Source organism: Alligator sinensis, unplaced genomic scaffold, assembly GCF_000455745.1.
Source record: "Alligator sinensis unplaced genomic scaffold, ASM45574v1 scaffold505_1, whole genome shotgun sequence".
NCBI lineage: Eukaryota > Metazoa > Chordata > Crocodylia > Alligatoridae > Alligator > Alligator sinensis.
The window spans coordinates 1,394,317-1,410,703 of NW_005841940.1; the positions used below are offsets into that span (position 1 = coordinate 1,394,317).

At 43.5% G+C, this 16,387-nt stretch overlaps 1 protein-coding gene across 2 annotated transcripts in view; it reads left to right on the forward strand.

Moving 5' to 3' along the window:
* SLC5A1 (solute carrier family 5 member 1) overlaps positions 1-10,221 on the forward strand; it is a 33,334-nt gene extending 23,113 nt beyond the window's left edge. Inside the window, exons 11-16 of one of the 2 annotated variants that reach the window (XM_025199321.1) lie at positions 1,814-1,964; positions 2,569-2,737; positions 6,000-6,215; positions 6,856-6,958; positions 8,376-8,633; positions 8,787-10,221. In XM_025199321.1, coding sequence (XP_025055106.1) covers positions 1,814-1,964; positions 2,569-2,737; positions 6,000-6,215; positions 6,856-6,958; positions 8,376-8,599 — 863 coding nt within the window. In that variant the 3' untranslated portion in view covers positions 8,600-8,633; positions 8,787-10,221. Of the gene's footprint in view, positions 1-1,813; positions 1,965-2,568; positions 2,738-5,999; positions 6,216-6,855; positions 6,959-8,375 lie in introns of both variants that reach the window. The other variant, XM_014518168.2, reaches the window with a different exon arrangement.
* The last annotated feature ends 6,166 nt before the right edge of the window (positions 10,222-16,387 follow it).

Genomic DNA, 16,387 nt, shown 5'->3' on the forward strand with positions numbered 1-16,387 from the left:
CCCCCCCCACTTACCAGTTCGGAGTCTGGGTCCAGCTCGCTGTGGCAGTGAGCAGGGACTGTCCAAATCACTGAAGCTCTCCAAATCAACTTGGAGATCTTTGAATCAATTCAGATCTTTTAACGTCTTCTGATTCGATTTGGATTCGGAGATTTGGCCACTGAATTGGGCTGAATCTCCTCCAAATCAAATCAGCACCTGAAGCTTTGCACAGGTCTACTAGCTTCCCTGGCTTGGAATTCAGCTGCCAGAACCAAGGGTCTGCATTACTGTTTAGTCTGAATTGACATCAGTCCCCCAGCTTCAGCTATGGGAGGCCCTAACACCATTCCATTACACACAACACATTCCTACACATAACGTGTTAAGGGGCTGCTGACTGCAGTGCCTGTAGCCTTTGTTATGGCTGTTGGTGCCAAATAGTTATAGAGCGGACACCAATGTTTGCAAATATCAGATGGTAAAATACTGCTTGTGTTGGCTTATGTAAGGACTGAACCTGACCTTCAATTACCAGCTACTAAAAGGATGTTTCTGCCAGGATTTCTGCTAAACCCACTGGGTGGAGAAAATACAGCCCTCCTGGTGTGCAGCCATGGATTCCTTATATTGGGCTTATTCAATTACAGAACAATGCTCCTTCCTGTAGAGAGGCAGGCATACGTACAGGGAAGAAAGAGAAACCTGCAGACATCCAGTGTGTCAGAGACAGTAAGATCAGAAGGGATTACAGTGATCACCTAGTCTGCCCTGCTGTAAAGCATAGACCAGAGGACTCCCCTGAATTAATGTCTGTTTGAACCAGAACATCTCTTTTAAAGAAACTTGGTGTTTATTATGCCTGTGACTTGCAAAAGAACCACTAAGAAGGGAGCTTTAAATCAGATCCAGGAGGCTGCTGCTGAACTGTCAGTATTAGGACCAGCTACCTTGGAGCGGTGCCTTGTGCTGAACTCATCCTGAAACCTGCATCCCTCACACTTTTCACTAGCAACTTCTCTTGAAAAAGGGTGCTGTTCCTGTGAAAGTGACTGGGGGAAACTTGGGTCCTGTACATGTACGATCTTTAGTGGACCCTAATATAATAGTTTGGCAGGCTGGAGAAGGGTTTGAGAGTGCCCAGCCTCAATGCATGCTGAGAAGATTGCACCTCTGTGGGAAGTAACATGGTGAGGAAAATGGGCCTCAACTGCTTGCAGACTTGGGTTAAGGACTTATAACAGAAAGAGGTGAGAAAGTAGCCAGCTAAGATGGGAAATCAAAGCACACCAGACAATAGGACAGGTAGGGATAGAAACTATCTTGAACCAGATATTGGAGACTTACCATCTCTACAAGGCAGGGATGATAGTGGTTCTGGTTGGGATTATTGTTCCTGAATGCTTTTTTTTTTTTTTTTTTTTCTTTCTGGGTGGTCAGGAATCTAATTGGGGAACTTAAACTTGGAGAATAGTAGAGCAGGTCTGTAACCCAGGAAGTTTATATACAAGGAACTGTTGTGTCATTAAATCCACAAAGGTGGTATTCATATGCCAACAGCCCAGGGACTTTTCTTTTGGCATATGGATGCCACCTTTGTTGATTTAATTTTGAAAAGACCGCAAGTTCTGTTTTTTCAAACCCTGGCAGGCACAATTCTGCTCATTTCCCAGTACGGCATCATGAAGGTGTCATAACTTGAAAATACTTCATCTGGTGACAGCTGGTTGGGTTGGACAGGTCAGCCCACGCACCCAATGCTGTTGCTTAGTGAGTTTCCTGAGTGCATGACCTGTGCGGCTTGTAGTGTGAACTCTCTCTCTCTGTGTTTCAGGTTTGCGAGGTCTGATGTTGTCAGTCATGCTGGCCTCTCTCATGAGCTCCTTGACTTCCATTTTTAACAGCGCCAGCACTCTGTTCACCATGGATATCTACACCAAAATACGAACCCGGGCGTCTGAGAAGGAGCTCATGTTAGCTGGAAGGTAAATGTCATAGGGCTTCTCTCCAGCATTAGAAATGTAACGGATGCTAGAGGCAGTGTTGGGTTTTTTGTAGTCCTGATAGCCCAGGAAAAATGAGCCACCCTTCTGCCGTATCCACGTGGTGCAGCAGTGACCTCTTGTGGCCAGAAAGGTTAATCCCATGTTTCTGGGAATTCCCTGGAGCTGGTTTCAGACCTTGTTTCCTATTTAAAGGTGATGCACATGGGGTAGTTAAATCCAATGCACTCATTCCCTACAGCTGCTAGTTACAAAAAGCTACAGCATCAATTTATCATCTGTGCTGGTGATTTTGCTGTTGATCTGTCTCTGTTTCATGGCTTGTTGTGTTCACAAGCAACTTATTATTCTTGATTTCCGATTGTTTTGATTGTGGATTTCTCTCAATGGGAGGACTGGCAGTTGATGAAACGAGCAGAACTTCCTCAGGGCTGCTGAAGGTTATTTTCTGTTGGGTTTACTGGTATTTTAATACTGGTGGGAATATTAAATGAATTGTTAAATTGTTGATTGATTCATTTTTGATTTCTGTATTTGTGACATTTATAAACGGGTTTAACTTTGTTATGACTGCCTGTATTTACAGGATGTTCATCTTGGTTTTAATTGGAGTCAGCATTGCTTGGGTTCCTGTGGTGCAGTCAGCTCAAAGTGGACAGCTCTTTGATTATATCCAGTCTATCACCAGCTACCTGGGGCCACCCATTGCTGCTGTCTTCCTGCTTGCTATCTTTTGCAAGAGGGTCAATGAGGCGGTGAGTACAGTTAAGAGTGGTTTGGGTAAAAGTTCACAAAGGACAATCCTTCAGGTCCTGAGACAAACCCGCCTTTGTTTCAAAGTGGTGTTTCAACCAGGTTGTCTTACTCTTGCTTCAGCCTAGAGTCTAATATTTCCGTAGCCCATGGTCTGATGTTCCAGATCTGACCATTTAGAAGGGCCCCTTTATTAAGCAGAAGAATCCTCCTTCATCGCACACAATACGGATAGACAAATCAGCATGACCTTAACTACAGTTCACTTACTCTTAAATAGTTGTGAAGCTGGGGCCACTTACTGCTTCACTGTGCCTTGTGCTGAAGGGGATGGGTTGTAGAGATTTAAGAGTTGAAAGCAAGTCCTTGCCGCATTCAATAAACAGGCAGTCTGTCCGTCCCATGGTTGAGATTCTTGGTGGGAATTCAGGGGATCTGAGTTCTATACAGAGATTCATGGCTTATAGGTGTGCAGGCCCTCTCCCGATCTCACCTGTGTCGCCATGTGCGAGTTCTCTCCCGATCCCATCCTCATCGCCATGTGCGAGCCGGGGGCGAGCCGGGCCCGTCTTTGCGCACGCGGGCTGTTGCCAGCAGCCCGGGCACGCGGGGTCGGAGAGGACCGGTGGCAAGCTAGAATTAGTCACGGACACGTAATGGTTGATTTAAAGATTGTTTACTTACACCGTATACGTCTAGGAATTTATCGGCGATGGGGAGAGGCTAGAGGCTGTTCGTTCTTTTCCCCGGAGTTGTTGAAGCTCCGCGGGTTCGGTTACCAGGCCTCTATTGCCTTTTAAGAAAAGCGTTGGGTCTGTAAGGATCCGCAGCGCTTAGAGATCTTCACACTCTCCCTCTCGAACTCCAATTGCTCTCTCTCCAGCTTGGGCGGAAACCACACAAGCTCTTTATACGGCTAGCAAGCCAATCGCTAGCCGCCACGTGTGCATGTATTAGAATCGGCCAATAATGTGGCACAAATCTTCATACAAATGGCGGGAACTCCTTTGCACCGTGCATTTCTTAGATGCAAAAGAAATGCACCATGCAAAGAAAGCTACAAATTTGGCGGGAATACTCCGTTGCACCGGGGTTCTCTTCTGCAGCAGAAAACTCCACCGTGCAAAGAAGCCGCAATCTAGCGGGAAAATAATTTAGCAGTGCCAAAGCACACAAACAAAAAATCACAACTTTAGGTTGTGACAATAGGATCTTGCTTTTCCACTTCATCATATCAGCTGCCAAATTTGGGTCAAAGTAATTTTTCCTCAAGGTCAGACTGGTATGGACAACTGGTGGATTTTGTCTTTTTCTGTGGCAGGGCACTGGCAATGCCATCGTTTCCCTGGCTTTTGACTGTGGCAGATAGTGGACCTCTTTTGCTGTTTTGGCTACTGATCATGGTAGTTGTGGTTAAGGGTGTACAGTGGTGATTTGGGGCATTCCTTTAGTTAATAGTAGCCTGCAAACCCACCGGACTGAACTCAGTGGCTCAGGAGGCCCCTTCCAGTCCTGTTCCTACTCCCATCTCTATCCAACGAGGACTTGAGCACGTCACTGATGGTTTAAATATCAGAAGAACTGAACATTCAAAGACTCTAGGAAGCCAGTGGGAGCTGTGGTGCTTAGAGTCTCTTAAAATCATCCTGACAACTGCTCTGAAGTTCAGCTTTCCCACCTGTAATATTAGGGATAATTATAATTTCCTGCCTCCCAGAGCAGATTTATCCCAAGAGGATAAATTCACTGATGTCTGGAAAATGCACAGATGCTACAGTGAGTAAAGCTGAGAGAGGAAAAAGACGCACACAATTTCTAGGGGTGGGGGTTGGAGCTTTCTAGGTTTTGACTCCTTTCTACCACTCATGTTTTTTTGGAGATTGTTTCAGTTTGCTACTAATGCATGTCCTAATAATAGCATGCATTTTCTAAGCAGGAATCTTCCATTTTTGGTTGTAGCATGGCTGACTCTCAGATACCCTGTGTTCATTAATTCAGAGAGTCTTCCAGTGACTTCAACTGGTATTGAGCCTGACTAAGGGCTGATCAAAAATTGAACAAGATCCTCAGGGATTCATCCATAGTATACTCTGAATAAGAATAACTATTGGGAAGAAATGGATGTGATGTTCTACATTTTGGCTAAATGCAGACTAGGAAAAGATTACCATATTCTGATTATGAGCATACCTTTTATTTCTGTAATGACTAAATCATAGACTAGAACAGCACCCCAGGGCCGCCAACGCCTCGCTTGCTTGTGGGGGCTGAACCTAGGGAGGGAGGACTTGGAGGCTGAGCTGGCAAACCGCATGGCCAGCCAAGCTGAAAAGGAAAGGCCCCACTGGGGAAGCTGCTCTGGGCAAGCAGCAGCCAAAGGGAACACTCAAGGGCCCCCTTTGGCAGGGAGTGAGACTGGGTGAAGAAGTGAAGTGTTTTTGCTATTGTTTCTGTTTTTTGCATTGATTGAACAATGTATTTTTCATGTAGGAAGGGAACAATGAGTAGGTTTTGGAGACAGCTTTGGCCCCTCTCTTCTAAATGATGGTGCTTGGCTTGGAAGGGACAGTGTTAGGGAATAATGGTGGGGGGAAATTATTGTTTTTGTTGACTCTGGTTTGGGAAAGGAGATTAAGGGAAGGGGAGGACACACTACTCGGAGGCAAGAGAGCAGGGGCGAGACATGAAGTTGTTTGCTTCTGAATTTAGCTTTCTTCTTTGGGTGGGGGGGAATTTGTTTGCTCTTATATTAATACTTTATTTTGTTTTTCTATAAGTCTGTCTCTTTTATCATCAGCTGGCCCGAGCCTTTTTGAGAAGGGCAGTGTATCGATTTAATGCAGCTCCCAGTCTTCATCTCTAGTTATCAACTTGCATTCAGAGGAAAAGATGCATTTCCTTAAAAAAATAGCTGAACACATGGGGTTGCTGTAGATGCAGGAGTGATGTGTAATTGGAAAAATACAGTATTCCTAAACCCAGGAAAATCATTTTAATCATTTCAGAGGCTTTTGGTTAGTCTCTTGAGTTCCAAGGCTTGGACTGTGGACACTAATGTCAGGAACTTATTTAATCATTAGTCTGGTTGTGGCAACAAGAATTATCCAGTTCTCTCTGTTCTTAACCTTTTGGTGCTGTAGGTTGTTCACATAGTCACTGCCAGAAATATATTTTATACTGCTATTAAGAACTGGAGGGAGAAGCTGTATTTCCAAACCCACAGTAACTCTTTCTGATAACTCTCCCTGTCACTTTGATCTACAGGGAGCCTTTTGGGGCTTGGTCATTGGGCTGCTGATTGGACTGGCTCGGATGCTTACGGAGTTTGGCTATGGAACTGGCAGTTGTATACAACCCAGCGTCTGTCCGTATATCATTTGTGGAATTCACTATCTTTACTTTGCCATGATCCTGTTTGGGATATCCATCATCATCATTCTGGGGGTCTCCCTGATTACAAAGCCCATTCCGGATGTACATGTGAGTATCGCTCCCACTGTGTTCCCCAAGACACTAAAGGCCAATGAAGTCATTGTTTACAAATTAAACTTAAAATCAGCATTAACAAAAATATTCTAACCTAGAGTTTAGATCACAAAAATTATATAATCTCTTCCCAGCTGTATGGATTGAGAGAGAACTATGGTATCTTCCCCAAATTACATTTTGCTCCAGATATATTGATAAAAGATATCACATCACATCTACCCAAAGAAGCTTGCCTGCATTTTGCTCCAGATATATTGGGGAAATGTAGCTCTTTCTGTGAGAAGAACAGTTTTCTGGAAATGCCAGAGGCATATCTGTAGTCAGAAACAGCTTGAAGATATTATACAGTAAAAAAAAAAATAAATAAAATGTCAGATGTGGGAACTTACCCCTCAGAATTGCAAAGAGTGGGTGGAGCATTTTGGCTGGTGAGAGCAAAGATCCCTTAAAAAGGGAAAAGGAACAGTTATTCACAGTATCTGCCCTCAGTCCTCCACACTCTCTAATTCCTGAAAGTGATTTACCAGATGTTCACAAGCCCGCAGTCTGCCTGCTCGCTGTGCTGGTCCAGGCTTCCTGGTCACAGCGTTCTGAGATTGCAGCTCTACAAACCTGATCTATTTTATGGCAGCTCTACCGCTTGTGCTGGACTCTGAGGAACAGCAAGGAGGAACGTATCGACCTGGATGCAGATGATGAGAAGAAGGAATATCCTAACGAAGATGAAGTGTCAGGTGACTTCTGAATACAAGTCTGTTTATGAGGCCTAAAAAAGCCAGCAGTGTATTTGAAATCCCCACTTTATTCCTGAATAAGCAATGAAGTACCCTGTACTTCTTGAAAACACGGAAGCCAAAGGGCTTGGTTGAATCCTACAGTTAGGTCGTGCATTAATTTTCCCTAGTTCATCAGATTTATGTGGATTAGAATTGAAACCAATTAAGTGAATGCAGTTTTCGGCTGCTCTTTCTGCATTTCCCTTATGAGAAGCCCAGAGCTAAGAAGGGTGTTCCAAGACAGGAGTGATGTGTATTGGCAGAGTTATGTATAAGCCTTTGACCTAATTGGACAGAAAAAAGGTGCACTTGGCAGATGTGAGCAGGAGTGAGGAGTGGAAGAGCAAAGGTGATGCAGGCAGGACAGGATGACAATGTACTGCTAGATCTCCACCTGCACAAAGCCACCTGCTTTCTGCCTAGCTCCTGGCAGTACTCCAAAAGCAGAACAGGATCCAGCCCTTCATCTTTTTAATAACTAGTAAACAAAGTATTTGGAGAAGGAAAAAAGGGGGTTAATCCTGCCCTTTGTCAAGCTTCTGAGGAACTGGTACCAGACTAAGAATCTTGAGTCTGCTAAGGTCATCTTGTGTTGTAAAAGCAGAGTAAGTGACCTCAGAGAGCTAGGTATAGCTGGTGGAGACTTCCCCTTGCATAATGACAGCAGAGGAGTAGAGAAGGCAGAGATCAGGAGAGGGTCAAGACATACGGTGAGGCCAAGACTAGAGTCAAGACATATGGTGAGGAAGGAAAACAGCTGTGCAGGAGCAGGGCTCTGCTGTGCCAGATCTTCACTGGTGTAAGTTAAGGCTTACCCTGTGTTGCCTTGAATCAAGGAGGTGCAGGTGGTGTCCCACAGCTGCCTTTTTTCTCCTTCACCCTGGAGCAGCACTGGGTATCCAGTGGTGATGGATTGGCGTGGTCTGGCCCAAAGAGTATGTATCCAACACTTTTCAGCCTCTGTTTAAATATTTATAATGGGCATTAATTGACAGAACATGATTTTTAGTGTTTATGAGCTATAGCACTGCTACTTGAGAACAAACAATGAATGAACTGAAAAACAGCAGGTCTCCAGGCTTCATAATAACTGGCTGGCTGCATTGGCATTCAGTGATCAGAAATCATTCACTTTGCAGCTCTACTGTGAAATCTCATTCACAACTCCCCACCCCTCCAAGCTCACATTTTCTCTCTCTCTCTCTCTCTCTCTCTCTCTCTCTCCAGCACTTCTGCATAATTCAGACTGCAAATTAGGGATATAATTCCAAATAGGAGTAGCTCCAAAGAATACTCTGTTGCTCAGAACCTGTTTTTTTGCCAGTTTTATGGGTCCGCACACTGCATTTCTTGACACATTGCTGTATTTTTTCAGTTGCAGAAGGAGGTGATGAAGAGCAGGGATGCATGAAGAAGGCCTACAACTGGTTCTGTGGCTTAGATCAGCAAAAAGGGCCCAAAATGAGCAAGGAAGAGGAGGAAGCAATGCAGAAGAAACTGACTGACACTTCGGAGGTGCCACTGTGGAGAAATGTTGTGAACATCAATGGCATCATCCTACTGGCTGTGGCTGTCTTCTGTCATGCCTTTTTTGCATAAATGCCACTTCACACTCCACAGAGTTTTTATGAAGGTCTAACTCAAGTCCCTTTTCCTCTTGAAGTTGCACAGTAGTGTTAAAAAAAAATGAAACTATGATTTGTAAATTGTAAAGAGTTAGTTAGACTTATTGTATTTGTCACCAGAGTTTCTACAAATTAAGGTGATTTATTCCTTGGTTTTGCAGTCATAATTTAACAATTTGTTGGCTAAAGACTGGAAGTACTGAGTTTTTCAAGAGGGCAGAACCTCAGCCTAATACATCGGGGGAGATGGTATGTAGGAGGCTTCTCTTCTCACAGAATACATTTCATGCCTTGCTTCAGAGTGGAGGAACCAGGGCAGCATGAGCCATATGGAATTCAAGGTTTTGTGAGCTTTATTCTTGTTTTTTGAGGGCTGGTGGAACTGACTTGATTCCTCTGCCACTTTCCTGTACTTCAGTGGTTCTCAGCTTGTGGTCCGTGGACCCTTGAGCGTTCACAGACTGTCTAACGGGTTCATGAAATATACTATGACCAATCAAAAGTAAGTGAATATCCACATTTACAGTTCAATGGGGTCTTCACCTCTGTTTGAAATTTTTTACAGTGCTCACAAAGAAAAAAAAGTTGAAAACCACTGCTGTCCATCAAATCTGTTTTTCCCTCCCTTCCTGAGTCAATTGAAAAAAACAAAGCATAGCTACATGGAGGCTCGCACTATATAGATCCAGGATAAATGAGTCCCTAAACATAGTATGCCTCAAGTGAGTGCCCTCTGGGTGATATTTTTATTGATGTATTTGTTTGGTACTGTATCTATTCTCTCATTTCACTCTATTTCATATGTTGCATTATTTTTTTCCTTCTCTGCTCCTTTTTCACTGTTTCTTCCCAGTGGAATGTCAGGAAAATAGAAACATCAGAGTGCAACTTTTCTACTCACTGTTTGAGTGGATCTGAAATTAGGCAATACAAGTCTAACTAGCCCTAAAAAGAACTGTGCTTAAAACTGATTCATTCTTGAAGATTAACATTAAGAGCTCCCACATATTAACTTTAATATGTGCCTATACTTGAATGGGAAGCCTTATTTATAAGAGATAAATAAGGCTTCCCTAGCATGATATGCCAAAGATAACCTCTGTTCACATTTAAGAGGTCTGACTCCTCATCCCCAGTATCTTAATAAATTCAAGAAAATTTAGGGGGTCTGACTTCCCTATTAGGGAGGGTATTAATACACTTTTTAATCCCCCCTCTTAGTGTATTTACCAGCTGGTAAATATATGTATTTATGAAGGCTTGTAAGTATTAAAATGTTTTTAATGTATTTGGTGTCCACTAAGTCCATGTTTTTTGTGTAGTCCTATAGAAAATATAAAAACCAAAACATCTTTCTCTCTCTGAGCACATCAAATCTCTTCAGTTATGGTCACTTGGCCCATGTCTGAGCTAGGGTTATACCAGGGTCAGAGTCCAAGCCAGGGGTGGGCAGTTATTTGAACTGGAGGGCCAATTGATGAGTTTTGGTGAGTTGTCAAAGGCAACAAGGGTAGCTCTGCGCCTTGATATAGGCATCCTATCCCCTGGTTGCCATCTTGGGACCAGAAGTCCTGCCCCTAACCCCAGACCTTTGCCACTGGAAGTCCCTCCCCTTGCCTTGGAAGTACTCCTTTGCTGGTGGGGGGGATGTTGCCATCTTGAAACTGGAAAAAAAAATCATATACTATAAAAAAAAAAAAAAAAAATCAAAAAATCAAAAAAAATCAAACATCTACTATAACTTATTTTAATTTTATTTAAAAATATATTTTTGTCCTGATTTGTGTTTGCATAGTGTATATATAGAGGAAATTGCAGAATAGTTCAAAATACAGTCTTATTCTTGTATATTGTATGTGCAGGGTGTGTGGTTGGGGAGTGGGTATGGTGGGGGGCATATGGGAAGGGGGGTGTGTGTGTGGGGCAGGGGTCCTTGGAGTCCCTGGAGTGTACAAGTTCCTGAAGCTGCAAGTGCTGGCAGCAAGCAGGGCCAGCCCTGCCTGGCCCCATAGCATGCAAGTCCCTGCACTCCCACCCCAGTCCCCTGGCTGCAGGTGGTTGCAGCGTACGGGGTCAGCCCCACCCAGCCCCAACTGTGTTCCTGCCTGAGTCTCTGGCTACATGTTGTGGCAGGGTGCTGGGCCAGCCCACCTAGCCCCATAGCCTCAGCTCCTGCACTCCTACCTGAGTCCTTGGCTGCAAGAGGTGGCAGCATGCAGGGCCAGCCCAGCCCTGCCCCTAGTGTGCAGCTCCCGTGCTCCCAACCCAGTCCCCCCGGCCGCACATAGTGGCAGCGTGCGGGGTCAGCCTGACCCAGCCCCATAGCACGTAGCTCCTGCAGTGTCATGGCCAGCCCAGCCTGGTCCCATAGCACACAACTCCTCATGCTCTTGCTCCCTTTTCTCCAACAGGAGTCCTTGGCCCCCAGCCCAGTGCACCCTCACCTGAATTCCCATACTTGCAGGCAAGCGGGGAGGGCTGGGAACAGGCATGGGGGGGGCCACCAAAAGCCCCTGCCGGGAAAAGGCTTCTTGTCTCTAGTGCTCCCTGGCTTGGGGCTGGGGGTTGGGTCAGGCCAGGCTGGGATGGGGGGTGGTTGCTTAGCAACTACAGCCACCCCTCCTGCATGGAAGGCCCCGGCTTGCAGAGGCAGCAAGGGCCAGGGCTGATGGAGGCCTTATGGAGGGGCCCCACAGGCTGGATGAAATTGTCTGGTGGGCCACATCCAGCCTGCAGGCCATATTTTGCCCACCCTTGGTTTAGGCTGTTCATATGATAGTAAGTGAGCCTGTCTGTGAATGATGCCGCTCCCTCTTAACTACAATTTGTAATTAGAAGTAAAACACAGAGATGCTGAGACAATGTGAATAAAGGTGAAAGCATGGCACATCAGGTTTTAAGAAGTGTTTGATGACTGTCTGGCAAACTCTGGCTCAAAATTCATTTCTAATCTGCTTGACTAGGAATGCACTCACATAATTAAAGCTGAGAGGAAGAGTGTACACAGAGAATAATGATAGATTTGGGGTGAGTTGTATGTGCAAGAGGTCTCATTTATCCCTCCCTCAGTGATTGGAAGTGAGGGTTAATGGCACAGGACTTTGGTCACTTTTTGAATTGATATAGATACTGGGGATGAGGGCCCAGAGCCTGCTGCATCTGGAGGTAGAGAGGGAGTGGGGACAGAAAAGGCCTAGGTAGGGATTTGATTAACCCTGGAAAGGTGCTAACAAGTGAGGGAAGTTTTTTGTGTGATGTCCTGTGTACTTTTCAGATGCACTTTGTTCTGCGTGTGACACAGGCAGCTTTATAGGAGCTAAATTGAGCAATGGGATGAGAGCTGCATTTGTGAATCTAATTCTGTTTAACTTAAAATACCTACAAAGAATGATGCTTACACAGACTGTGAGCTCCCTCTTGGCCTGCCCTTTTATCTTACAGTGGAAGAAGCAGGGATTTGAGGAACTGGGAAATGATATTCAAAATACCTTTTATAAAAGGCCACTGTAAACTCTTAGCATTAGTAGATGTGGTTTTTAGCCTGGACACAAAGGGTGAGCTCTCTCAAAAGCTGTTAGCCCTGTGTGTGGTAGATCTTAGGCCTGTATTCATTTGTATGTGTGTGCAGCAAATACATTCTTCTTCTTACAGATAATAAAATGATCAATGGCCAAGTCCCAAGATCCTCACTTACTTTTTCCTCGTTGCTTGGGCAAAATGTTCATGTGTTGCCTTTCTGATATGAATCTCATCCTACAATTATTCATGCAACAAGACAGGAACAGCATTATTATTATGATCTCTAAGAAATAGAATTAAAAGTTGCCATTGTCCAGCATACCTTAGATTTACATTTTGCCTCTGTGGCTTCCAGTCCCTGCCCCTAAATCAGAACAGTGTAAAAGAGACTAGAAAAAAAGAAGTGATATGAGAGCATATGAAGAACACCTAGCAAATCACAACTGCAAGCAGCAAAAAGCTTACTTCCAGAAGTTAGAGGTGAGAAAAAAAATGCAAGCCTTTGTATGGGCCATTCATCTAGATGAGAGGGCCACCACAAGACTTGCACATGGGGTGGGCAGAAGGACATTTCACTCTGGTGAGCTTGTCTGCCGCCCTCCCAACCTTGGCATCTGTCATTCTTACTGTCAAAGAAGACTTTACTGGTAACTGACAGTGAGAGGAGGCCAATCTGAAAACTTGAGCTATGCAAGTGTAAGTGAACTCACTCTAGTATTGACCTATGGCCACATTAATTTTATGTCAGCCTTATTTATTGTTGGCTTCAAGCTAAAAGGACAATTCCCCCCCACCTTTGTAAAAAAAAAAAAAAAAGAGTACAAGTTTGTCTCCATGCTGATGTCATCACTATGTAGAACAACGTTGTTCAGGCCATATAGAGTAGCTAACCACAGTGCTGAAAACAAGGACTCGCTGTATCCAACACATTCTTTAGAAAGCCCGGCTGTAATTATAGAGTATGGGGATGCTAGATCCTGACATGTTAATTTAAGTATTTATAATGTGCATGAGGCAATTCAAAGGGGGTTTTAGTGTTTTTGAGTGACTAAGTCCTTTGCAGTCATAATACTGGATGTAGCAAACTGGAAACAGGATAGTTGGCTGAAAAGCACATGGCATCTAAGGCTCACACTAAGTGGCTGTACGAAAAATCCAGTGATCTTTAACCCATCAGTGACTGAAACTGCCATCATTTAGCCACATTTCTTTGATCCAACTATTGTTTATTCCCACCCTTTGAGAGTTTTTACATCACTGCCAACCCCACAAATTAGGGGCCTTTTGTCTCAAATTTAAATGAGTTGTAAAGATGCTTCAGAATAGTCTGTAACCTAAAATACTGTTTTAAGACTCACCCCAGCATTTAATGAACTCAATGGCAGCAAGCCTACTGGCTTCAATGAACGCTGGTTTAGGGTCTTATTGAAAAATAGATTATTCATAGTCCTGTGGTTTTACACATGCATGACATTTCAGGAGTTTACTATTGCATTTAACACAGAAGTACCTGATGAAGAATAGGGATACAGCAAGAAGCAACTGGGTTGGTGGCTTTGACCAGAAAATCGATCACATATTGAACAAAGCAAAAGAGGAGGAGAAAACTACATAGAGAAAAGTGACTGGTATTTCTAGCTGTCCATTTGGAGACATGTGAGTAACAATAATGTAGTTACCTTACTGATGAGACCCACAGAGAACTTCAGCCAAGCTAAATAGTAGCAAAGCAAATGATCCCTAAATGGCTGAGTTATTCCTGCCTCTAGGCTTACCAACGCATCTTGTCTTTTCCAGAAATGAGACTTGTTTGCGTCTCATTTAATGTTAGGCATAGTTTTGGTATTTAACAAAAATTATTAACAAACAACAGTAATTAGTTATGGCTATATTTTGCTATGGATATTTTGCATTAAGTCCCATCTCCAAAGGCATCTGTCTAAATAGTTCTAGTCTTCTTTCACTTTGAGACTGCACTGTGTTCTTCAAAAGAGAAACCTTAATTTGTTTAATGATACATAGTTAGAGAAACTTGTTATTTGACATATAGATTTGCATTATTTAAAACAATTTATTGTTAAACTATGAATTAAAAATGCATCTAACAGCTGGGAAGTAGATGTACTGAGCTTTTCTAGTGTAAAATTCCAATCTAGCATTTCAGGGACAAATACCTTTCAAGAAAATTTTCAGCTCAGTTTCTTTCTAGTATAATTTCTGTACATAATGCCTGTTTTTATTTTATTTTATTTTTTTCAGAATCTACTAAGGTATTCTGTCAATTTGGATATGTTTACTGTTTTTCCTTTGCTCCTCCACTTATGAAAGCTTTTGCACAGACACATTCCTCTTTTGGCTTGATGACTTCACATGCTTTTTCTGTCCTTTCATCCTGTGGTCACTAGTTTTACAGGGAAAGATAAGCACATACTGAGCCATGGTAACATGACTTATTATATGGTTACCCTTGGATGGATGTTCTCAGAATGTTGGTCTCATGTCCAGCAGCCAAATACACTGGAGCTACACAGTATAATCCATGCAAAACTATGGCTCTCCTTTCTTTGTCAGATGCTCTAATAAGAAAAGAAATAAAATTGTGTGCTACATACTGTAAAACTGATGCATTGTAATTTCCTGAGGAAAACAACAGTTCTGGTTATCACTAATCTCCTGAGCTTGTTCTGGCTAATTTAGTGTCCCACTGATTGAGCAGGAGTCACTGATCCAAAAAGTGATCAAGATATCACGTTGAGTTTTAGGGTCTCATTTCAACTCAGAGCAGCAGAGGGATCACTGAACGGTGGGGGAAGCTAAATACAATTCTTCAATTCTAGACTGAAAAATAACAATGGCAAAATAAAAAAATGCACCTTTTAATTCCGACTCATAAGACGCAAGCAAGGCAGCAGGTAAATCAGTGATACCGCAGGTTAATCTACATTTTGTTCCACAGTTTGCTGCACTTTGCCAGCAGTACATCCAGATGCACTGTGACTTCCTGTGGTATGCTGCAGCATGAGATACCAGACACTCGAATGGCAGTGATATGGGCTCCAGAAATACTATTGCTAGATAGATTAGAAAAGATGGATGCACTATGCTGCACTAAATGGGATTATTTCAGCATTAGCCTACATTCTCCTGCAGTATCCTCGTCATTACATGTGCTGTTTATTTCTTACACCATTATGCTGCATGCCTAACTGTACTACTGCAAATGTTTATCATTTGTGCAATGCACACTTCAAACTTGCCGTCAATTGAAGCAAGCCGCAGTGTCACAGCAAATAAAATGGATCTCTGCTGTTACACATCCTTCTTGCAGCCAATACTAGGCAAAAGGGGTCCCTCAAAGAGTCACTGCTGTGCAATTTATTCTTTGAAACCCAGTTTTCAAAGAATGCATGTTCATAGAAATACCTGCTCCATACAACCAAGTTAAATGTATCCTGGTGATTGAAATGGCACGTGCCTTTAAGCTGGTACAGCATTCTGGAGAGGGGGGGGTGGAGGGAGGGGGGGGAAGGGGATGGCAGTAGCTATCCACAAACCCAGTGGGCAAAACTGCAGCTCAGATTTAAGGCTATGGAGCACAGACTTAAATTGTGACAGCATGAGATTGTTGATATAATGCCAGGGCCTATGGAAACCCTTTCTGTCTTCTTGAAACCAGTGACCAGTCAACTGCCCAAAAGTGTGTTGTTTTTTTTGAGGGCTGGAACAGATAGATATCCTTTCGCTGGGGAGGATAATCATTCAGATTCCAATCTGGGAGACTTGTCACTTACTTCATTTCAGGATTCAGGATAATATCTTCCAGAAGCATGGATCTGCTCATTGTTTCAATACTGCTGTAGCTGCCCATGGTGAGTGAAGATGGGCCCAACGTTCTCTCCTGTTCTTCATCTCCTTGTTATTTATTGCATATCTCCTTTGCTGTTGAGCGTAACTTTGTCAGTGAACTGGCTGTGCTTGGCTGTTGATACTTATTACACATGCAAATTTTGTGTGTGCAAGGTGTTCTACATTGGCTAACCAGGATCCTGCTCAGAGGAATGGTTTCCAATTGACTTAATATTCATTAGTCATGCCTTTATGAGAGACAGCAAAACAAATCCCAATTTGATCAGGCTGTGAAATCAAATTCTTTCAATTTTGACCACCTCTACAATGACTAAAATAAAATTGGTGTGGGGGGAGGGAATCGGAGGGGCTCAGGGGTTGGGGAGGGGCCAGGTAG